Below are 24,612 nucleotides of genomic sequence, written 5' to 3' on the forward strand. Positions count from 1 at the left end.
AGGGGTCCTGTCCTAAATTCTGTCACCCCTCGGATTCTGTCTGCCATGATGGGTCATCATACATTAATTTCTCTGTCTCGATAAATCATGTTTAAGTAATTTCGCCTTTTTGTCAGTGGACAGATGCAGGGATATTAAAGGTCATACAGGTGTATACAGATGGGTCAAAAGATCCTAAAACTGAAGCAACTTGTGTAGCAGCGGTAATTCCGGAGTTAAATATAAAGATTGCGAAAAGAACGTCAAATCTTCTGGGTATATATGCAGTTGTTATATGCCATACTGCTGGCTCTAGAATGGGTGGAAGACAGCAGAATCTCAAAAGTACTAATATGTAGTGATTCATTGTCAGCATTATTAAGTATTGAACAAGGAAACACAAATTACCATCAGCAGATTTTGTATGACGTTCTTTTTGCTCATCATAGATTGTCTGATCAAAATAAGTATGTAGTAATAATGTGGACTCCGGCTCATGTGGGTATTTTGGGTAATGAAAGAGCAGATAGGTTGGCCAAAGCAGCTGTTAAAATAGTCAATATAGATGTACAGACACCACTGTCAAAATCTGAAGGGGAAAAGTGTAGTTTGGACAGAAAGTAAGAATTTCTGGCAAATGGCATGGGATAATGAAACAAAAGGGAGACATTTATATAGGGTGCAAATAGAAGCTAAGAGGAGTAGCGGATTAAAGAGACAGGAGGAGGTTATTATGAGTAGAATACGAACAGGCCACTGCTTTTTAAATGGTACTCTTTTTAGGATGGGGAAACATCCGACTGGGTTGTGTGATGGGTGCAATGCTATGGAGACAGTTGAGCATGTGCTCCTTAGTTGTAGGAAGTATGCAAGTCAAAGGAGGGTGATGTGGGGTGAAATGAGCATCGTTCTCCTTCGTTTTGTACATTACTTTTTGGGGGGGCAAAGAAAAAGCAAGAAGGTATTGGAACCGGAGAATGAACGTTTTGCGGTGCTGAAAATGCTTGCATTTGATGCAGTACTTGGATTGTTTTGCCACGAGTTCCCGGCATGCAATGCGCGAAAGTTACGTGGTCTGTCAATCTCTATTAGATTTCTTCTTCGTCTTCTTCTGTTTTACTGGCAGTTGGCGACCCATTTAATTAGAGCAGGTAGCTGTACTGTCCTCTAGTGGAAGAGAATGTAATTGTTCTGCCCATTACTCAAGCTGGTTGCTTAGAGTAGACAGCACACAGTGTGAAGAGCCAGTGACACTTTCTGCTTTGGAAGCAGTAAAACTTTAAACTCTTTGAACTCTCAAAACAAGTTCATGCTCCTCACCACATGAACAACGGTTTAATTTGCAGTGTAGTGATTTTAAAAAAAAAGATGAGTTGTTGGGTTACTAAAAGTTAGAAAAAACCTTTTTGTTTGTTTTTTGTGTTTTGTTTTTATTTAGCACCTGTAGTTAGGAGATGTCAGCACTTGTTATCATGGTAGGGTGGCTCACTGTTTGGTGGATAAAGCCCATCTTCATGAAACAAATCCCTCACTGTTAGACTAAGATTGTATTTTAATTTTTTTCATATGATGATACTACTTTACCTAAACTTGAGTGTCAAATGTTTTGTTTTAGTGTTCAACATAAATCTAACATTTCAAATACTCTTTATAGATAGATCAATCAGGTTTAATCATTCGTTTTCTGTAGTATGAACCCCCAAGTGAATGCCTTTTGTTAAAAGATCCTTTAACAATTCTGATCTGCTCTTCTATTCTTTCAAGTTCAGTTTAAAATTCACTCAAGGACACTGCTGAGAGTAGTATGGAAGTAGGTTGGAGTCTATCCCAGTTGCCATGGGGCGCAAAGCAGGTACGCCACAGACACAAGCATTCACATCTGCATCCAATTTTAGAATCACCATTTAACCTAACTAACTAAATGTCTTTAGACTGTGGGAGGATACCTGGAGATAACCCACACAGTATTAAATCAGTGGTTTGTAGAACCACCTTTACCAGCAATAACTTTAAGTAAGTTTACTCTATGACTCTATTGCGCCCACTCTTCTTTACGACGGTGCTTCAGTTCATTGTGGTTTGCGGACATAAGTGCCTTGAGGCACTTGTTGTGATTTGGCGCTATATGAATAAAATTGAATTGAATTGACATTGTTTATGCACAGCACTTAAGTAAGATTGAGGTCTTTACTTTGCCTGGGCCATTGCAACACAACACGCTTTTCAAGCTACTCTGCTATAAACTCACTAATTGCAAATTGTGGAACCAGGACTGAGAATAAAATCATGAAAAGAAAATGAGCAAACAACAAAACACACACACACACACACACAAAATAACATTAACTCATATGGTTTCAAAATGATGTTTTCAAAAGGAAGTTTTTCATATGTATTTATTATTTTTAGCTACACACCCCAAAATTCAGTATTTAACGAATAAGGCCATTTTAGGAAAAGTCAGAAAATGTGAAACGATGGGATTTTGTTTAAACGGAGTTGCAGAATGTTTGGATTGCCAAGTGGGTCAAAATCACTTGGTGTTCTTTCATGATTAACAATGGAGAACAAAAACATTCAGTAAGAGCAAACTAAAGTATCCAATATTTGGATTAATCCGCCCACCCACAATGTCCAACCAAGATAAAGAGCTCACCTACTTCTTAAGTAGTCCGTCCTCTAACAGACTGGAGCAAAACCTCATTGCATCCACTTGACATGGACTTCTCCATCCGCACGGCAAACCTGGATGACTGCAAGGACATCATGCGGATGATCATGGTGAGCTGACACATCCTCACACATGCAGTCCAGCTGTGTGTGTGATCAGAGGTGGGTAGTGATGAGTTAGCTACACTCAAGTAAGTTTTGGAAAAAAAAAAACTTTTAAAAGTACTTTTATTGCACCATACTTTTTACTTGAGTACATTTGTGAAGAAGAAACATTACTTTTACTCCACTATATTTGGCAATATTTGACTCATTACTTTTCTTTTACACATTAGATCAGTCTTTTCCAAACTGTGGTACGCGGGCTCTCTCTGGTAGTACGTGGGTGTAAACATACACGGCAGACCCAGTGGCATTTTGATGCTTTTTATTAAAGCTTTGACAGTTGCTGTCCACAATACTCACAGAGCTGCAGCTCTCCCGCTGCCCGCTCAACATAACACCAACAACCCAACCACAGGACCCAGTACAATATTTAATTCGGCGGGGCGTGATTGCGGATGCCGTGCAGGTGCGTCCGCCTCCTCTGCACGGCACCGCAGGCCACGCCCCGCCACAGTGGGGAATCTACAAATTTTTTTGAGATTAAATAATATACCATTGTGGAGGTTGTTAAAATCTCCCAATTCTTTTGATCTTTGGGCTGAAGGAAGGACAATACTCGGTGTATAAATGCTCAATCAACAATTATTTTATTCCATACAATTCAACACTTTATGAGCATACACCATCCGGATGGGGAGACATGCATGAAGAGGGTCACAGCAAATCTCAAAATGGTGGAGGGTTACTCAAACTCTTATAGCCTCTGGTGGCCCCCACCTAGTCGTAAAAACCTAAACATCCACATTCTTTCTCTCTTACAGCGCCTAAGTGACGGCCTTGGCTCCCTGTTTTATCTTCTCCTTATGAGATGGGGCAGAAAACCTCTCCGGTATGCTCTGTTCTCTTCTAATCAGACAAATAAGGCCATAACTCTCTGTATTTCTTATAACTCAGCAGTATAATGCATCATAAAACAATATCATTCATTCACAATAAATCAGCAGTCTAATGTAATACAAATCAGTTTAATAAATCTAATAGTTATCACCTCTTCAGGAGAATAATGCAAACTAAAACTACATAATAGTCTCACAATCTTTAATTAGGGGTGTAACGTGGCATAAGATAATATAATAATCTCACAAGGTATACAACGACAACACGTGAGTTCCTGAGGCTCTTCTGGGAGCCAGAGTCAACCAGAAAACGTCTCCCCGAGCGTGAGTCCTCTATGAAGAGCAGCCTTTCCTTATTGCCAGCGGTCATGGATAGGGTTGCCAACCGTCCCTTTAAAAACGGAATCGTCCCATATTGAGCTAATAAGGGACGCACTTTGTCCCGTAATACAGTGAGAATCAAAAGTAGTCTATAAATGTTAATGGAATTAACGCTTTGTTTGAAAACATAATTCCCAGCCCCTCTCCTGCTTTGTGACCAATGAACTGACAGCACACTTATGACAATTCGAGTATGACAATTCAGATTTGTTTCCAACAGGGAAACAAATGCCGACACTGCGGTGCAAGTCTCAGACGACAGTACACCTAAAGCTGGCCAGACACTGCGATTTTTTCAGTCACATTATTCAGCTCCTGCTCAAACTGCACGATTGACTCGCAGGGGTTAGAAGTTGGTAGGTCACGATGCAGGGTCTCACACTATACCGCCCGATGCTCTGATGCGACCTGAGTGCTCACACTGTGCCTCCATAACATGAAGGTTATAACAGAAATTCTGTCACTCGCTCGCTCTCTCTCCCTCTCTGTCTTTCACTCACACAGACACACCACCACCATCAACTTTGCTAAATTGCTAATGAAAAACACTGGTCAGGCAGCTGTTGTAGCGGTAGACTACTGTTCCCATAAGGCTGTGTGTGGGGGGAGCTTCCGGGTTACGAGTAAAGTTGGAACACATCACCCGAACACGCTGCGTCCAGTGTCATCATTTATACGTGGTGTCAGAAGTGCGAACGGCGGTCTCCACAGTTTTTTTTTCTTCTTCTTTTTCGAGTACAGTACTGTGCAGTTAACTGCGACAGAAGTTTTCGCATTGGTAACCCGAACAAGACCGGCATGCAGGTGAAGCGTGGCCGAGGCTGTGACCGGCGCTAGCAACAGGGCGCGTGCGCGCGCGCGGTCGAGCACGAGCTTCACATGTCGGAAGGAGGAGACGAGGTCGGCGCACCGGAAAGCTTGGATTCTGAACGCGAGGAAGCCAGGGATCCACACGTCACGATGGCGACCACGGTACAAATAACACCCCCAGAAACATTTGACTTTTGTCATCCTGCCGAATGGCCAAAGTGGATCAGAAGGTTCGAAAGATTTCGCATTGCAACTGCTCTTGATAACAAATCAGACGAGTATCAAGTTAATGCACTCCTGTACGCTATGGGAGACGCTGCTGATGATGTTTTGGCAGTTTTACCACTGTGCGATGCAGATAAAAAGAAATATGCAACTGTCAAAGAGGCATTTGACAAACATTACGTAGGAAAACATAACGTAATTTTTGAAAGAGCACAGTTTAACTCCAGACGGCAACAGGAAGGGGAAAGTACAGAGTCGTTCATCACTGCTGTGCACAAACTTGCAGAAAATTGTGCATTTGGAGCACTCAAAGACGAACTCATAAGGGACAGAATTGTAGTTGGCATAAAAGACAAAAGACTGTCCGAGCTGCTGCAAATGGACTCAGAGTTGACTCTTGCTAAAGCCATTGAGAAAGTTAGGCAGAGCGAAACGGTAAAGAAACAACAATCAATACTTCACAGCAGCGCGGCAGTGGAGAAAACACTGAACATGGACACAATACGGACAAATACAACACGCGGGAAAACGCAGACGTGGCAAAAGAAAGAACAAAAGCCAATCAAGCAAAGCGGAAAGGAATGTGGCCGCTGTGGTCGCAAGAACAAACACTCATGGAAAGAATGTCCAGCCAAAGAGGTACAGTGTCGAAAATGTCAGAAAAAAGGGCACTTTGATGCGGTCTGTCGCAGTAGTGAAGCTACAGCGCTACGCAAAGTGACAGAAAATCAGAAAGATGCAGACAGCGAGGATTGTGTGTTCTTGGGTGAAGTAGAGACTGGGAGGTCACAGCCCTGGGTGCAAAAGGTCAAGTTAAATGAGGAAAATGTATATTTTAAACTTGACACAGGGGCGGATGTTACATCTATTCCAGAGGGTTTGTAAAGTCCAGACAGGGATGGTAAGCTGCAGAGACCCAAAAAGAAGTTACTAGGGCCGGGCAGTAACCCACTCAATGTTAAAGGCTGCTTCGAGGCACAGCTAGCAGTGAAAGGGCGCAGTGTTTCTCAAGACGTCTACCTTGTGTCAGGTCTAGTACAGCCACTGCTAAGCAGGCCAGCGTGTGAGGCTCTGGGTCTTGTGTACAGAGTAAGCACAGTAACGGAATCGGTGACAAATTTCAGGGCAGCATACCCAGACGTTTTTAAAGGTTTAGGCGTGCTGAGGGAGCCTTATCACATTGAGATAGAGCAAGGAGCTGTACCAATAGCCTTATCTGCCCCACGACGTGTTCCTCTTCCCCTCAGAGATGCAGTGAGAAATGAGCTGCACAGAATGGAAGAAATGGGTGTTGTCTCCAAAGTCACTGAGCCTACAGAGTGGTGTTCTGGCATGGTAGTGGTCCCCAGACCAGCAGGAAAGCCCCCCAGAATATGTGTGGACCTCACACCCCTGAACACAGTAGTCAAAAGAGAAAGACACATCCTCCCAGCAGTAGATCAAACACTAGCGATGATGAAAGATGCTAAAGTGTTCACAAAGCTCGACGCCCGGTCTGGATTCTGGCAAATTCCGCTCACGCCAGAGTCAAGGCCACTCACTACCTTCATCACGCCTTTTGGAAGGTTTCAGTTCAACCGCCTTCCTTTTGGCATTGCATCAGCGCCGGAACATTTCCAAAGGCGAATGTCACAGATGCTGGAAGATTTTGAAGGGGTGATTTGTCACGCCGATGATGTGCTTGTATATGGCAGAGACAGGCAGGAGCACGACCAGAGGTTGCACTGTGTGCGCCAAATGTTTCAGAAGGAGGGTCTCACTCTGAATGAGAAGTGTGAGTTTGCTAAAAGTCAAATAATCTTTGTGGGACACAAAGTGTCAGCAAAAGGCATTGAGGCTGATCCCAACAAGATAACAGCAATCCAGCAGCTGCCGCAGCCTCAGAGCGTGGATGATGTGCGCCGTCTCATGGGCATGGCCAACTATCTTGCCAAGTTTATGCCACAACTAGCCACAATCACCACACCATTAAAGGAACTGCTAAAAGACAGAAACGAGTGGATATGGGCGGAGCCACAGGAAACAGCATTTAGGAGACTAAAAGGGATATTAAGCTCTCCAGAAGTGCTCGCTCAGTACTCCAACTCAGCAGATACACGAGTCGCTGCAGATGCTTCGTCATACGGTGTCGGGGCTGTTCTCACTCAGAAACAGTCTGACAACTCCTGGCGACCGGTCACATATATCTCAAGAGGTCTCACAGACACAGAGAAACGCTACGCGCAGATAGAAAAGGAGGCGCTCGCTGTAACGTGGGTGTGTGAACGACTGTCATCTTACCTCATGGGCCTACAGTTCACTCTAATCACAGATCACAAACCCCTGGTCCCTCTTCTGAGCACAAGAGGCCTGGACGACCTGCCTCCACGCATCCTGAGATTCCGCCTCAGGCTGCTGCGCTTTACTTTCACCATTGTCCATGTTCCAGGGAAAAACCTTGTCACTGCTGATGCTCTCTCACGAGCACCGCTGGCAGGGCCTCCTTCTGCTGGGGATCTTCAGCTGGAAAAAGAGGTGGAGGTTTTCGTGGACGGTGTAGTTTCCCATCTCCCAGCAACAGATAAAAGGCTGGAGGAGATTAAGTTGGCGCAGGAAATGGATGACCTGTGTAGAAAGGTGGTGTATCAATGTGGGACAGGCTGGCCAGAAAAAGGTAAACTAGATCCAGAGTTAAAGGGGTACTGGCAATACAGAATGGACTTCAATCTAGTCCATGGTCTTCTCATGAAAGGGGAGAGACTTGTGCTGCAGACAGGAAGATACTGCCAGCACCGGAAACGTGCTCGTCATCTCCGAGCATGAAGTAAGGAGAGCCTTCAAAAGAGTGAACACCAGGAAAGCAGCAGGACCAGACGGCATCCCAGGTCGTATCCTAAGAGACTGCGCATACCAGCTAGCTCCTGTGTTCACTGAGATATTCAACATCTCTTTATCTCAGTCGGTGATCCCCACATGCTTCAAAGAGTCCATCATTGTTCCTGTCCCGAAGAAACCCCACCCTGCTTCTCTCAATGACTATCGCCCTGTAGCCCTCACCTCAGTAGTGATGAAGTGCTTTGAACGCCTGGTCAGAGACTTCATCATTTCTTCACTACCAGACACACTGGACCCACTACAGTTCGCTTACCGTCCAAATTGTTCCACAGACGATGCCATCTCTCATCTCCTCCACACATCACTCACTCACTTGGACACTAGAAGGGGGAATTATGTTAAAATGCTCTTCATAGACTACAGCTCTGCATTTAACACCATAATTCCCTCCACACTCACCACCAAGCTGGAGCATCTGGGACTCAGCTCATCTATGTGTCAGTGGATCTCCAACTTCCTAACTGGCAGACCACAGGCAGTAAGGATGGGCGGACATGTCTCAGCCTCCACCACTCTCAGCACTGGAGCCCCCCAGGGGTGTGTTCTGAGCCCCCTGCTGTACTCTTTGTACACATATGACTGTGTGGCCACTACCAGTTCCACCACCATCATCAAGTTTGCTGACGACACCGTCGTGGTGGGCCTGATCTCTGATAACAACGAGACGGCCTACCTGAAGGAGATTAGGAATCTGGAGAACTGGTGCCAGAGGAACAACCTCCTTCTAAACGTCAGCAAGACAAAGGAGCTGATAGTGGACTTCAGCACTAAGCAGGAGAGGAACTACCAGACCCCCGTCATCAACGAGTGCCCAGTGGAGAGAGTGGACAGCTTCAAATACCTCGGAGTTCACATCACGCAGGACCTGTCATGGTCCTGTCACATCAACACCGTGGTGAAAAAGGCCCGACAGCGTCTCTACCACCTCAGACGCTTGAGAGACTTCCAACTGCCCTCCAAGGTGCTCAGGAACTTTTACTCGTGCACCATAGAGAGCATCCTGGCGGGAAACATCTTAACCTGGTTCGGGAACAGCACCATGCAGGACAGACGAGCTCTACAGAGGGTTGTGCGGTCAGCTGAGCGCACCATCCGCTCCGAGCTCCCTGACCTGCACTCAATCTACAGCAGGCGGTGCTGGACCAAGGCCAGGAAGATCGTGAAGGACCTCAGCCATCCCAACAACAGACTGTTCTCTCTGCTGAGGTCAGGAAAGCGATTCCGCTCCCTGAAGACCAACACAGAGAGACTGAGGAGGAGCTTCTTCCCGCAGGCGATACGGTCTCTCAATCACACCACCACACAGTACTGACCCACACATATGGTTCTTACACACACACTGGACTTTCTGGACATTGTTTTTGCACACATTGGTTTTTTTTGCACAACACTGGTCACTATATTCTTCATTTCCGGTTAATACTTGTACAGCTGCTGTTATTGTGTATATATTTATTTATATTTAGATTGCTTCATACATTCTTATATAGTTCTATATTGTGTATTTTGTTGTACAGTTATTTTATTTTCAACTTTAATTTATATATTTTATCTTATTCCTTCCCAGTTAAATTTACCCTTCATTCTAATTTGTGTTGTACAGTTATTTCATTTTAACCTTAATTTATATTTTATTCCTTCTTAGTTAAATTTACCCTTTTTAATTTCTCATATTTATTTCCTATCTTATTCATAGCCTTTTCCTTTTTTGTTTTCTTTAGGTCACGAGCAGTTGTCCAAGCATTTCACTACATATCGTACTGTGTATGACTGTGTACGTGACAAATAAAAATTTGAATTTGAATTTGAATTTGATACCACCTCAAATGAGAGCGGAGGTTTTGTCACGTTTGCATGAAGGCCACCAGGGCGTTTCAAAATGCAGGGCCAGAGCAAAAGAGTCTGTGTGGTGGCCGGGCATCTCAACCCAAATACGTCAAATGGTAGACAGGTGCGAAACATGTCAAAAACATAGGTTACAGTGCCGTGAACCAATGCTGGCAACTCCTGTTCCCGACCGCCCATGGCAAAAAGTCGGCATGGATCTGTTCGAGTGGTCAAAGAAACACTTCCTGCTGATTATTCATTTTTTCTCAAGGTACATTGAGATAGCTGAACTGAGACACACAACTGCAGAGGTCACTATTAATGCTGTAAAAGAAGCCTTTGCAAGACATGGTGTTGCCAAGACTGTGGTATCGGATAACGGGCCGCAATTTTCATCAGAACAGTTCAAGCACTTTGCCAAAGAGTACCAGTTCACACATGAAACGAGCAGCCCCAGGTACCCCCAAGCCAACGGGGAGGCAGAACGCGCTGTTTGTACCATTAAAGACTTGTGGAAAAAGGACTGTGACTACACCAGAGCACTGCTAGCGTACAGGGCCACCCCACTGGAACATGGGCTCTCGCCGGCGCAGTTGCTTATGGGGAGACACCTGTGGACCACGCTGCCACAAGCTGTGGCAAAGCTGGTGCCAAAGTGGCCTGACCTACAGGTTTTTCGCAAAAAAGATGAGGAGGGGAGGCGTGAGCAGGCAAAACACTACAACCGCAGACATAGAGTCAGACCGCTTCCGGAACTATCGTCAGGACAGAAAGTGTGGATTACCACTGAAGGAACTACCGGAGCAGTAGTTGGACCTGCCAGTGCTCCCAGATCCTATGTGGTAGAAACAGACAGGGGTTTTCTGAGGAGAAATAGGAGCCACCTCAGACCAACAGGAACTATGTGGGGCGACTGTGGCTCAGGGGGTTGAGAAGCGTATCTGTAACCGGAAGGTCGCCGGTTCGATTCCCGGGCTCTCTGCCCTGGTCGTTGTGTCCTTGGGCAAGACACTTTACCCTGCCGCCTACTGGTGTGGGCCAGAGGGGCCGATGGCGCGATATGGCAGCCTCGCTTCTGTCAGTCTGCCGCAGGGCAGCTGTGGCTACAACCGTAGCTTGCCTCCACCAGTGTGTGAATGTGAGAGTGAATGAATAGTGGCATTGTAAAGCGCTTTGGGTGCCTTGAAAAGCGCTATATAAATCCAATCCATTATTATTATTACCAGATCTGGTCGAGTGGTGAGACCTCCTGAAAGACTGGATGTGTAATTCTCTGAAGTTATCCATTCATACCCTATTCAAAGCTGGGTTAAGCTGTCAGAGATGTTTACAATAATGTGTTTTGTTTAAATGTAAGTGAACAAATGAGGGATGTGTATAATTTTCACGTTTCATGATGTTCCCCATTTCTGTTCTAGTGAGCTGTTTGAGACGTTATGAAGTATGTCTTTAGCTAAAAGGAGGAGGTGTAGCAGTAGGCTACTGTTCCCATAAGGCTGTGTGTGGGGGGAGCTTCCGGGTTACGAGTAAAGTTGGAAAACATCACCCGAACACGCTGCGTCCAGTGTCATCATTTATACGGCTGTGATTGAGCAGCAGTGTAAATCCAACTATTTTCACGGTTGTTGTGGTCATGATAATTTTGTGATGCCACATCGAAAAGGCTCGGATGAGCTTTCCAAAGTTCTACAAGTTGTGCCTCCATCGCTTGTGTCCAGATCACATGCTGCACTGCCATGCTGCTCCGTCTTTTTCACCGACGTTTACGTGTTTGCGCTTGAGCAGTGTGAGCGCTTCTCGTTACCCCACATATACTAAAATACTCATATACTCATATACTCAAAAATCGTCTCAAAATAGGCCAAAAATAACACAGTGTAAGCCCAGCATTAGAGCAGCAATGTTTGTTCACCTCAGAGAAAGAGGGAAAAAAAGGCTGCAAAAGTACAGGGAGGAATGGGAAAAGGGCTCTCTGCACCGGGGCTGTGATCGACCGTGGCTGCTGGGGCTCTGTGGGTCCTCTCAGCCTGGCTGGGGGGCTTCTTTGCCTCCCTCCTGCTGTGTGCCCAGCCTAGAGGCTGCGGTCTGTGACCGTCTCCCGGTGCAGACGGCTCCCCATGTTCAAGGTTCAAGGTTCAAGGTTCTTTATTTGTCACATGCATAGTTATACAAGTATAACACACAGTGAAATGTAGCCTGACACGCTCCTCGACATGTGCAAAAATTGGGGGGGGGGGGGGGGGGGTGTAGAGGAAGAACATTACATATATATATATATATATATATATATACATATAGTATATACACTGGGTGAATGTGCAGTAGTAGCAGCAAGCAGGTGAATTCTGTACATTAATATGAATAGACATCTGACTATTTTACAGGATAGACAATATAAACATATTTAAAATTAAAGGAATTGAAATGTACATTGTGCCTTGGTTTAGTGTCTGGAAGAGAGTCCTGTCTCAGTCAATTTGAGTCTCTTGAGTCTCTCTGTCCTTGCCCAGAAGATGCGGAACCTTCTACCAGATTGCAGAAGTTGGAACAGTTTGTTGCCAGGATGGGACGGGTCCTTCAGTATCTGCGCTGCTCTAGTCCGGCATCTCCTGGTGTAGGTGTCCTGAAGCAGGGGGAGAGCAATCCTGCAGCAGCGTTCTGCTGTACGGATCACTCTCTGGAGAGCTTTTTGGTCCTTCACACAGCTGTTCCCGAACCACGATGTCATGTTCTGTGTGAGGATGCTCTCCACAGCGCCTGTATAGAAAATCCTGAGGATCTTTGGAGAGACCCTGAACTTCCTCAGTTGTCGTAGGTGATACAGGCGCTGCCTAGCCTTTTTGGTCTGGACCTGAATGTGGGCAGCCCATGTCAGGTCTGAGGAGATGTGGACACCAAGATACTTGAAGGACTGCACCCTCTCCACTGGAGCTCCATTGATGATAATGGGCTTGTAGTCTCTGTGCTGACCCCTTCTGAAGTCCACCACCAGCTCCTTGGTCTTGCTGACGTTCAGCTGGAGGTGGTTGTCCTGGCACTACGATGTCAGATTCTTCACTTCATCCATGTAGGCCGCCTCATCGTTGTTGGAGATGGCACCCAACACCATGTGTGCCCAGCCCAATTTTACTCTTTAAGTGTGTGTGTGTGTGTGTGTGTGCGTGCGTGAGGGGGGGGGGGGGGGGTGTATGTAACCATGATCGTTCATGTTAATGAGAGTGTGGGGAGTGAGTTGGAGGGCGGGGTGGGGTGGGCTGCTTTTAACCATGTAAAGCACTTTGTGCTACATCTTTGTATGAAAATTGCTTTATAAATAAAGATTGATTGATGTTCATCCTCTTCATCCTGTTCATCCTCTCACTAAAAAGAGCTGGATCTTCGGCTCCCAACCGGCTCTTCAGGTTGTTTTGTTGCTTTAATTAATTTATTATCAACAACAATATAAAATGATGCACAAAATGAATTACCGTAATTGTCGGGCTATAAGCCGCTACTTTTTGCACAAGCTTTGAACCCTGCGGCTTTTAGTCAGGTGCGGCTTTTCTCTGGATTGTCCATGATTTTTGTCATATCGTAAGACGATTTGTTTTGTTTGTTCCGCTGTTGTACGGCACTACGTTGCCTGGCGGAAGGGCATGTGATCAGACACACAGTTCAAGAGTGGTATGTTGGTCACGTGTCCATCCGCCAGGCAACATAGTGCCGTACAAGTAGCGCGAAAAACAAACTTCAAAGTAGCGCTACACGTTCAGCCGGAGGCGTGGATGACAAGCGGCAATAAACTTGCGAAAAGCAAGTTATGCTCAACTCCACCGGTGGAATCTGACAGCGTGGAAAAGTGTGAAAACATCCATGATCACCAACGGATTTCGAAGGGCTGGACTGCTGCATGATGGAGAGGAGGACACCGCCACGGCCCTTCTGAGGGTGTTCGACTCTGACACTGACAACGAAGGAGAGAAGCTGAGAGTGGATGACGAAGCCATCCTGAGCCTGTTCGTTTCCGACACTGGAGAAGAGGACTTTGGTGGTTTTAGTGTGCAGGAAGATGGTGAATGACTGACTTTTCTTCTTGTTAAAGCCGTGTCACTGCACCTGAGCCTAAAAGGTAGGCCGAATCTATTTTTCATTCGGAGCTACTGTATGTACAAAACAGGATTTTCCCCTGATTTTAGCTTGTGCGGCTAATATTCAGGTGCGCTTTGTAGTCCGGGAAATACGGTACTAATGTAAAAAAAATGTGGTTTTATTTATATATGTTTAATATATAAATGTGCTCTTATTTATTCACTCCACATAAATTTAAAAAATAAATTATAAAATACAAAAAACAACTATTTACAATTCAACTTTTAACTTTTTGACTATTTATATTTTCAGCTTTTTCCTTTTAAACAAATTTAAAGTGAAACAACACAAAACACTGCAAACCATAACACAATAAAATATACATTAAAATATGCAAAACAAAAAGAAGATCCACATTCTCTGTCATATAGGCCTGGGATGGTTTTGTGGGAGAGTTTTTTCCTGCTTGGAATTGCATACATAGGATTCACTGCATGAATAAACTTTCTGAATCCTTTATCATCTGCAACTGAAAATACTTGTGGATGATTACTATACCTTTCTAATGTGACGATGTTGTCTCTTGTTGTTGCCCCTGGCTCTCTCTCTATCTCCTGCTCTGTTCTTGTGCTACTGCCAGTGTAACTACCGCCCCTCCCCTTTCTGCTCGGCAAGCATAAAGCTGTGTCTGCGCCCCTCCCCCCTCTGCTCAGCACAAACACAAGCCTCACGTGCAGCATGAAGCGAAAAAAAAGTGAGAGAGAGAGTGTGAGAGAAAGGGGGAAAAAAGAAATACGGCTCCGACTCCCGTCGTTCATGTCAATGATCCGGCTCTCGTTTTCTTCGCGACTGACACATCACTAGCCAGCACAAACAGCGGCCTATTCGACAAAGATGACTTTTTTGGATCCATGGGGTCAGGAAAGCCAGAAGCAGGGGAGCTGGAGAGGTACCATTCATGTCCATTCACTGAAGGTTCGGATCTATTGCATGGCTTTCCTCACATCAAGAAGCTGTCAATCAAAGTCAATACAGCTGTTGCACACTTGGATTAAAATGAATTGAAACCAGTGTGGCTTTGTGAGTTCGCCTTTACTGCATCTTCAAATATATACATGGACATAGCACAACGTTACACACTTTTGCAGTCTCACACAACTCTTATAGGCGCACTGCCTTATGGGTAGTCTTTAAACTCAAATCACTAATATTTCTTACAGTGTAACAATGAAATAAACATAAACAAAAGATAGTGTGATCCACCAGTCTATATCTGCTGTGATTACAGCCCGGTACAGGTATAAATCCACAAAAGTGCCACGAGGTTTCCGCACAAACTAATGAATTAGATCTAGCTGCTAATCGTTAGCATCACGGCTAATTCACATCGCTACCAATAACTTATACACTAATGGCACATAGTGGGGATTAACGGCCAACTTTCCCACATTCTCTGCAACCCCGTGGACTCATCTGTAGATACATTTTAAGTTATTTACCATCTTGTATCTGCTTACCTGCAAATATATACATGGACATAGCACAACTTTACACACCTTTGCAGTCGCACACAACTCTTATAGGCGCACTGCCTTATGGGTAGTGGCTGGGCTTATTTACTCCCGCTAGAGCTGCTCATTTTAGGGGATACTCCCTCTTGTGGTGTAACGGAGGAATAACTACGCTTCCTGCACTATGTCATTTTTGGAGACTGGGGCACACATTATTTTACCACAATCAAAGAAAATACAGATTTGAACAATCAGACCATTTAACTAACTATAATATTGTAACTAAAGATTATGGGGGGTGTCCTGTTTTGTCCACAATGTCTTTCTTGTCCTTACACAGCTCTTCCTGCATCTGGAGCCTGTGAAGGACTTTTTAGTCAGGCAGCACTCCTGTTCACTGCTAAACAGTTACAGCTTCACAGAAAGAAACATGAGAGCAAACTGCTGCTGAAGCTTAACCATCACTTCACTGAGTGGAGAAATGGCATATTTTTTCTAAATATGCAGAAAAAAAATGCACACCCATACAATTTATGGTAAAGTGAGCAACCTTGTATGTACATATGTTGAAGTTGCCTCGTTTAAATGTTTTCGCTGAGGCTGCTGTGCCATTTGGATCAAAAATGAATACAAAGTTTACAGCATATCTTGTCACTGGAAATGGTTTGCAATGTTCATATATTCCTATGATTTACTGTAGGTATTGGTTAAAAAAGCTTTATGTTGTGAAAAACTGAAATGTGGAAATTAGAATTGTTGTGCCTTATTTTGTTGATGTTTTTACATGTTTATCTATTTTTAAATGTTTGAGAGTATTAAAAACACAACGCTGCAGTTATTATTAGATTACTGAGATATTATTGGATGAACTGTGCTTGTCCTGCTTGTTAGTTTTATTGCAAACAGGCTAATAAACTCCCTGTAAATAATGTTTTTATTGTTGGCTGAGGAACAGTGAAGTCCTAATAAATGATGGCAGCTGATCCTATTTATGATTTTCTCCAGGAACTGGCAGAGTATGAGAACCTGGCAGAGCATGTGAAAGTGACCCAGAAAGGTAATGTATGTAGCGATGTCTCAAGTTTCTGTCTTGACTTTAAATATATTGTTTTATTTTTTTAAAAAAAACATGAAATCCAAGGTGATATCTCAATAGAGGTTCAGAGCTGAGTTATTGTAGTTTTTTTCTGTTATTTATTTAATGTTATTTTGACTATTGTTTTTTATTCAGTTTAGTTTACAGAGTTGATTTTCTTATTTCACTTTAGTTTTTATTGTTTGAAAAGGTTTAGTTTTAGTTGATTATTTATTAGTTTCAGTCTTAGTTTTAGTCTTTTTCTAACTGTATTGAGGACATATGTCAGAGGCCAGATTTAGGAAAATTATTACAGGTATGACAATAAAAACACAAACACAATATCACATCATTATGAAAGCAGTTAGCTCACAGTCTCGTAGACACCCAAAGTCTCAAGAAACACATCCGTCAAAGCAGACAAGTTCTAATAACGTTTTGGGTTTGTTTTTTTACCACATTTTTACCAATCAAACTCAGAAGTCTAGTTTTTATTTTAGTGAACTTTTTTTTTCCACATCTCACGTTGTGTTTTATGTTTTTGTTAATTAACTATAAGAACATGGTTCAGAGTTTATTCTTGCCCTTCCAAAAATCTTTTGTAAAACACAGAAAGAAGATTTTTAATATCTTTATCTGCAGCTGTAAAATAAACTGTGAACCAAAAAAGATATTCAGCTGACATTTTGTTAAATGTGTATTTCAGCTGCTTCAGGAAAGGTAAGCTTTGCATGTCAATGGTCATTAAAAGAACAGTACTGAAAATCTTAATCCACCCCTCATTTCTTATTATTTTGCTGGGAAAATGGGAAATGGTTGCAGCAGTTTGTTGAATCATGCAAATACGTCATTTTTCATGTGCCTCAGTAAACAGTAGAAGGATCAACTGAAGAGCACAATTTCTGAAGGCAATGTCTTTCAGGTAATGCTGACTTTGTCACACTTCTCTTTTCTTCTGTTTTTTTTTTTTTTTTTTTTTTTTTGCCTGTCCCGTTTGGCTCTTTTGCGATCAGAATTGTTGTCTAAAGGTAAAGAAAGATGCCCAACGGATTTACTTTACCAAATTGACCATCCCAGCCTTGCCATAATGGTCCATTTGATTCACCTTTTATTGTTTATTTTATTTTCACTTACTGAATATGGGACAGACTTGACTGGGGGAAAGAAGGGGAGAAAGAAAGAGGGAAAGAGAAACAGCTGAGAAGAGGGACGGGGGAGAAGGGCAAAAACCAACAGAATGAGCAGAAAAAGAAAAAAAAGAAGAAAAAAAAAAGAAAAAAAAATGCATAATGTATTTTCTTCTGTTTTTAAAGACACCTTGCACAAAATGCTGAGATATGCCAATGTTTGAGGTAATAGCTCTTTAGAAGTCACCTTGTAAAAAGGTGCAAATAGTGCAAAAAGTTCTATTTTCTGTCTGCCAAATTGTGTTACCATTGGTGGGAGCAGCACTTGATGATGATGATGATGATGATGACAATGATTACAACAGGCTCATAAACTGGCTAAAGTTAGAATTTAAGATAGGTTTGTTGCTAAATTGTCATTCATTCTTAAGTTGCTGGTTCATCCTTTCAGTTACGGGTTTGATCCCTTAAGTTAGGCGCTGTCATGGTCTGGGTGAGCTATCTGTGTTTTTCTACTACTTCCCTGTGTATTCACCTCTGGGCGGACCACTTGTCAGTCCACCTGCTCAGCTCACCTGATGGAGATTCAGGACAGTCAACAGTATAGTGCAGTATTTAAGAACAGCATCCACATCTCTTCTCTGCCAGTAGCAGGCAGCATTGCTTCATGCTCATTGTTTCTGTGTTGCATATACCTCAGTTTCCTTGTGCCTGTAGTCAACTCATGGGACTCTCACTCGAGTTACCTGCAGCTCCCATTTCCAGGACACTGGTCACCACCACACCAAGACTCTTTGTCACGGATTAACTCCTCACCACCTCCGTGTCCACCTACCTTCACCTCTTCTGGATATCTTGATTAACAAGGTCGGACCCATGCAAACTGGTCACTCTCAGCTCTCTCTGGAGGAGCGGGAACGACATTTTCGCACCCGCGAGTGTTTTTATGTGGTTCTCTCAATCACTACCTCGCGGTCTGCCCAATTGGGCCAAAAGGCTCCACTCACCAGTAATTCTGGGTGTTGTGGCGAATCCACTTAGCCAAAAAAATGGATCGGACATCAATTGGAGAAACGATAGTCTTTATATAAGGCTTCAAAAGGGGGAATGTACAACAAATAAACTGCTCGACATCAGAGCAACATATAATGGCTTCCCAAACTTTCTTTGCTAGCTAAAAAAACCCCAGAGTAACTTTCGTCTACCACAAAGGATTCTGGGAAACGCAGTTTCTAATGAAAATAACTGTTAAATGCTCCCTTTTAGCAGAAAATTAAATCTATAATTAACAGCCCTCACTAAACATGTGACTAACACTTAAATCACTTACAAAATAATCAGAATGCTGTTATCAAACAAAACTGCAATAAAGTTACAACATCGGGGATATGGGCGGGTGGATCTCTAACTCATTTCAAACACCATTTTCTAAAACCTGTGTCTCTCAGTGTGAACCAGACCACTAATTCCCTTCATGCCCTCATCAATTCTGGGGCCAAGCCAAATCTAACAGACACTACGCTGGCCAAGCAGTTGCATTTGCCCCTAATTCTGCTTAATCCCCCCCATACGTACCACGGCGCCGAAGAATCAAGTTTTTGCCCTTATCACCCTCCAAACCAAGCCTGTCTCCCTAGTCACGTCTGGCAACCACCGGGAGATGCTCGCATTCTTCACATTCATGTCCTCTGACAACCCACTAATTCTATTAATCCACATATTGACTGGTCTGGGCAAAACATCACTAGCTGGAATGTCTTCTGTCTTGCTAATTGTTTAGTTGCTAACTGTTTCACCTCAGCATTTCATATTTCAATGTCTTCTGGAAAACCGGTTGTACATTAAAGCAGATAAATGCTTTACGGCATCCTGGTTGAGATTTTTTTTCTCACACAGTACCCCAATTCACCTCACAAATCAAAAACGCTTTCTGCTTAGCTCTCTGGCCCATCCAATCTCAGCTCAGGCTACCACAGCCAGACCGAGAGACTCAACCTGGAGCTAGAGTCCACTCTCTGCTGCATCACAACACATAATCTGCCAAAATGGTCATCACACCTTCCATGGGTTGAGTATGTGCATGATTCCCTCATTTTATCTACAACTGGTTTCCCCTTTTGAAGCTTCTCTAGGCTGCCAGCCGAGGTGGAGCTTGCCATTCCTTCGGTCCAGCATCATATGCAATACTGTCACGTCTGAACACGAACGCAGGGGGCATTGCCCACCTGGAACCATCAGTCAAGTTACATTCAGAGCGTATTTCCAGGATGCTGGTTGCCACAACAAGACTCTTTGTTCTGCTTCTCTGTCACTGATAAACTTCTCGCAACCTGCCTGCCCACCTGCCTTTGTTTCTTCTGGATCTCTGTATTAACAAGGTCAACTCTCTCCACTCATTCACCTTCCAGGATGCTCACCCAGCCATTTCCCCTCCTACCAGAGCCATACTCACTCCACCTGCCAAGTAAGACACAAATCCAATCATTCCCACGATTATCAGTCTTTGCCTCCCTCACTCCCTTCCTAACCACACTTTCCATCTGTCCACACTTCCGCTACTTCAGATCCTCCCATTCCTTCCTTGTAACAATTTTTCACATTTACTGTATGTTCAGCAACAAAGCTAGGGAGAGAACCATTTTGCTGTTTCATGTGTTTGAATCTACACTTGGATCCACATCCACATACTGGCCTCTGAGCCCCCATGACAAGTGCCTTTTTTGTTTTTGCTTGAACGATTCAGTGTTGAAATAAAATCTAAAATTCCTCTGAAAATGCCCAGATATAACTCGACTGAAAATTTATGAAAAAACAGCGAATGTAAAAGATAAATTTTGACTGACCTTCAGAAAGCTTGGAGAACTATTGCTCAAGACCATTTAGAAAAGAAAAATTAAAGAAAATCTTGCTCCTTGGAAGTAAAATACTAAGGAACGAAGGGTGGCTCAACACTTTGGCACAGTACCATAAATAACACCCTTTGCCAAATGAAGTTCAAAGACATCACATACCCAGAATTGCATATTAATTTTGTAGTAATGTGAACTTTGTAATATCTGGTTTGTAAGTCTGGTTTAAGCGCGGCAGCACGGTGGTTAGCACTGTTGCTGCACAGCAAGAAGGTCCCGAGTTCAGTTCCACCATCAGGCCGGGGTCTTTCTGTGTGGAGTTTGCATGTTCTCCCTGTGTTTGTGTGGGTTCTCCCCGGGTACGCCGGCTTCCTCCCACAGTCAAAAAATATGCAGTTAGTGGGGATAGGTTAATTGGTCAATCTAAATTGTGAATCTGTGAGTGAATGTGAGTGTGAATGGTTGTCTGTGTCTCTATGTGTTAGCCCTGCGACAGACTGGCGACCTGTCCAGGGTGTACCCCGCCTCTCGCCCTATGACAGCTGGGATAGGCTCCAGCGCCCCCCGTGACCCTGGAACGGATAAGCGGAAGACTCCGAAGTCTGGTTAAAAACTCCACTGCTGTCTCCTATATCTCAACAGGTGCACTGTTGATAGGTTTGTAGCTTGAACCTATTCGCTGGAACGTTGAAGGCAATATAATTACACAGCAAAGCAAGACACGAGTAGGCAAAGTTCTTCATGTTTCTCGTGCACGGGAGAGAACCGGACAAACGCCATTCCTTCGCTTGACCCCAGTTGCTCTCGTTCGTTCTCCCGTAACACTGTTCTTTTATTGAGGTTACATGAATATGCATAGGTTCATTAACATATGACGTCTACATACAAACAAAGAGTATCGTGTGTGTGTGTGTGTGTGTGTGTGTGTATGTGGTGTGATTTGTGTGAGGTCAAGATGTGACCCTGTGAAGACTCCCCAAAGCTGGTGCCAGGCGTCTAGCAGATCTATCTAAACAAAAGGCTCTTATACTTAAAGAGATATACGTGTGTTTGCTATACCATATATCAACAAAGAGAAGATAGGACCTCTCTGATGTTCCTAGACTGTGGGTGTGCATTCTAGTGTGGAATACACACCAAGCCTTTACAGCCTGCTAAAGATCACAGTCCTATCACTACACAATTGATTATACACCTCTAAGCATATATGGTTAAATATTTCTAAGCATAAATGACAATCAACAATACAAAACCTAACAACTGTATTGCCAAAGAATATTAGTTCACTCATCCAAATCATTCAGTTCAGGTGATCAAATCACTTCCATGGTCATGGGTGTATAAAATCAAGCACCTAGACTTCCAGACTGCTTCTACAAACATTTGTGAAAGAACGGGTCATTCTTAGGAGCTCAGTGCAGTATAGTTCCGTGATGGAATGCCACCTGTGCAACAAGTCCAGTCATGACATTTCAACATATTCCCATATTCCACTGTCAGCTGTTTTTGGTATTACAACAAAGTGACTGACTGGGCACCAGCATAAGAACTTGACTGACCTGCAAAGTCCTGAAGTCCTGACCTTAAACCAACAGAACAGCTTTGGGATGAATTAGAGCAGAAATTCTTTTCATACTTTCTCACACTTCCTCATTCCACCACTAAGTGTCTTTGCCCTCTTTATTCTGTCCAAAACACCAGTTTTGGTAGTACCCGTCAGAGCTACAACTGTAAAAGGTTCTCAATGTTAAATATAAATTAAATGTCCCCGTTTTGAAAATATTCTGTAATGTGTAACTTTAATGTCAGTAAAAAAAATTAGATCTATTATGTTTAGTTGTCTGTAATTTCTTTTCAGACTTGGAGCAAGATGGCTTTTCCAATAACCCGTTCTTTCATGGCATCATCGCTGAGGTGCCAGAGCAGCACAGAACAAAAGAAGGTGAGGAAGATCATCTTACACAGTTTTCACACACACTGTTTCAAGCTACTATCGAACAACTCTAACCCAGTTACTTACTGTTAAGTCAAATTGTTGAATGTGTCATTGTGTTTCTTAAATTTGTGAAGTCTTAGTTCAAGCAGTAGGATCAAAGCCATTCCTTTGATCCTGACCACCTCTCCAGCCACTCTGTGCTGGGGGAGGTTTTATTGCAGATACATCCTATCTGAAAGATCTGTTTCTTGTGTTGTACGCTTCCTGCTTTTATGGTCCTTTTGGTGAGCAGGAGGTCACACAAACGCAGGACAGCTGCTCTTTGAAGGATTTAGGATAGAGACAGGTGATGAGCATTATGCTCCACTGCCTGGTTCTGACCAAACCTTTCCCTTGTTAGCGAGATAAAGACCGGTTGAAGATGATCTGTTATGTCGTGTGTTCTTCATGAGGAATAAGTCTCTAAACTAGCGGGGCATGTGGAAACACAGACCCAACACTTACACAAACTCGAAACTGATGGGTAATTGTTAAATAGAAGAAACTTTAAAATGAACCTATGCTGTCTAAAATCTTAACAAACTCCTAAAACTACCTAGCCAGCACTGATCTAAAACGCTGTGGAGCAAGTATGTTTAGGATAAAACATCAGCATGTAAAAAATCTTGTCCCACTGAGAAATTCAGTTCTCTGTAAAATAGAATTTGTGGTTTTCAGTGCACTGACACTAAGTGTGCCTCTAAGTTTTAGAGGGAACATGAAGTCTTTGTCGCTCATCAGGGAAAGACAATACGAGAGATAGTAAACAGTCACCTTCTTGTGAGGTTACATTTATAAAGGCTGTTGCACATTAAGTTTGAGCAACACGACAAATCCGATCATTTTTTTCACTGATATAAAGGAAATGTTACATAGTTATGTGTTTACAATAAAACATTATGTTATTAATAATCAGTGTTCTGAATATTCACCGACATTAACTCAATCGGAAGGAACAACAAAACAAATATAAAGATTTAAGAATACTGAAGCTGTTAACCGTAAACTGTAAGCTAGCTTACTGATATTTTTCTTCTTTCAGGACACAGGAAGGTCGGCTATACACTTTACTTCTATTCCTACAGCTCGTTTGTAGGCAGAGCCATTTATATGGAGGACTTGTACGTGATGCCTGAGTTCAGAGGTACAGTACAGCCTCTGAGAAGATGTCACATCATCGCTGTGCATCTGTATTTGCACGAAATCTCAAGTAATGCACATGATCTGTCTTTCAGGGAAGGGTGTTGGTAAAGCACTAATGAGCAAGGTGGCACAGGTGAGTAAAACGTGTGAACACTGTAGAAGATAAACCTTGAGGATTTTCCTATTTTCAATATTTGCACAAAAAAATGATGAACAGTGTCTCAGAGGTAGCATACAGATCTCAGCTCAGCAGTCATTCCTGTCTTCCTTCTTGGTTTTGCCCTCCTGTAGCTGGCTCTGGCTGCTGGTTGCCACCAGCTCAACTTCACCGTCCTGAACTGGAACAAACCATCGATGGACTTTTACCTTGGCCAGGGCTGCTTCGATGCCACTGCTACCATAGGCTACCACTGCATGCGCTGCGAGGGGGAGGCGCTGAAGCAGCTGGCTCAGCTTTAAAACAACCCTCATGACTTTGTGACCTTTGCAGCCATGAAGTCAGCCCACGCATTGCAGGGATGGAGCACCACTCAGTGGCCTCTTTCCAAAACTTGACAACTTAAGCTGGTACCACTACATAGGTTGTCTAAAGGTCTGTGCTCATAGGCTGACAGTGCAGCACACCTTTTAAAATGAATATAGTTGAAATATGTTTATATCCACATAAATGGCATAAAATTGGTTTTCTAACTTAGTTGCACTTTTACTCTCAGGTAGTTGATGTTCCAGTCATGAGAAAATGATTTTTATAATAATGTGTATAACATCATAGAATAAAGCTGATTTTATACATTTCTCCTGAGTATGTTTTTGCAAATACTTTTTGACATCTAAAATTATTGATTGATTGAAAATGAAGATAACACTGTTTATATTGTTTTTTACCTTTATGCTTTGTGTGAACAACTAAGGTGTGTTGCTTATGAAGTGCCACAGAGAAAATTACATTTTATTTATGTAATTAACACATTTTGAACTCTTAAAGAAATATAACAAAAGGAAAGACACCCAGCTGAACTAAAATGATCCATGTAGCAAACAAAAACTGTTGGGAGCCGCCACCCTTATATCGCCTTTGGGCTTTTGGAGCCTTGACC

At 43.2% G+C, this 24,612-nt stretch overlaps 1 protein-coding gene across 2 annotated transcripts; it reads left to right on the forward strand.

The window, feature by feature from the left end:
- Positions 1–1,815: 1,815 nt before the first annotated feature.
- LOC146580152 (thialysine N-epsilon-acetyltransferase-like) lies at positions 1,816–24,083 on the forward strand. Of its 2 annotated transcripts, XM_085266777.1 has the most exons (7): positions 1,816–1,831; positions 2,666–2,760; positions 16,352–16,403; positions 22,256–22,339; positions 23,415–23,516; positions 23,608–23,648; positions 23,807–24,083. In XM_085266777.1, the coding sequence occupies exons 1-7, from the start codon at positions 1,816–1,818 to the stop codon at positions 23,972–23,974; spliced, it is 558 nt and encodes a 185-aa protein (XP_085122903.1). In that variant the 3' UTR covers positions 23,975–24,083. The 2 variants fall into 2 exon arrangements, with proteins under 2 accessions (XP_085122903.1, XP_085122904.1); XM_085266778.1 differs by lacking the exon at positions 1,816–1,831 and having other exon boundaries at positions 2,698–2,760; positions 23,415–23,521; positions 23,613–23,648.
- The last annotated feature ends 529 nt before the right edge of the window (positions 24,084–24,612 follow it).

Source organism: Mchenga conophoros, linkage group LG3, assembly GCF_057382185.1.
Source record: "Mchenga conophoros isolate Kocher_MC1m ecotype Shallow Benthic linkage group LG3, M_conophoros_male_GT1.1, whole genome shotgun sequence".
Classification (NCBI taxonomy): Eukaryota; Metazoa; Chordata; class Actinopteri; order Cichliformes; family Cichlidae; genus Mchenga; species Mchenga conophoros.

Excerpts from the sequence above, each read along its gene's own strand:
- LOC146580152 (XM_085266777.1), top strand. Across the intron at positions 2,761-16,351 it reads ACATCATGCGGATGATCATG|GAACTGGCAGAGTATGAGAA; the intron begins GTGAGCTGACAC and ends GATTTTCTCCAG. Across the intron at positions 23,517-23,607 it reads CGTGATGCCTGAGTTCAGAG|GGAAGGGTGTTGGTAAAGCA; the intron begins GTACAGTACAGC and ends TCTGTCTTTCAG.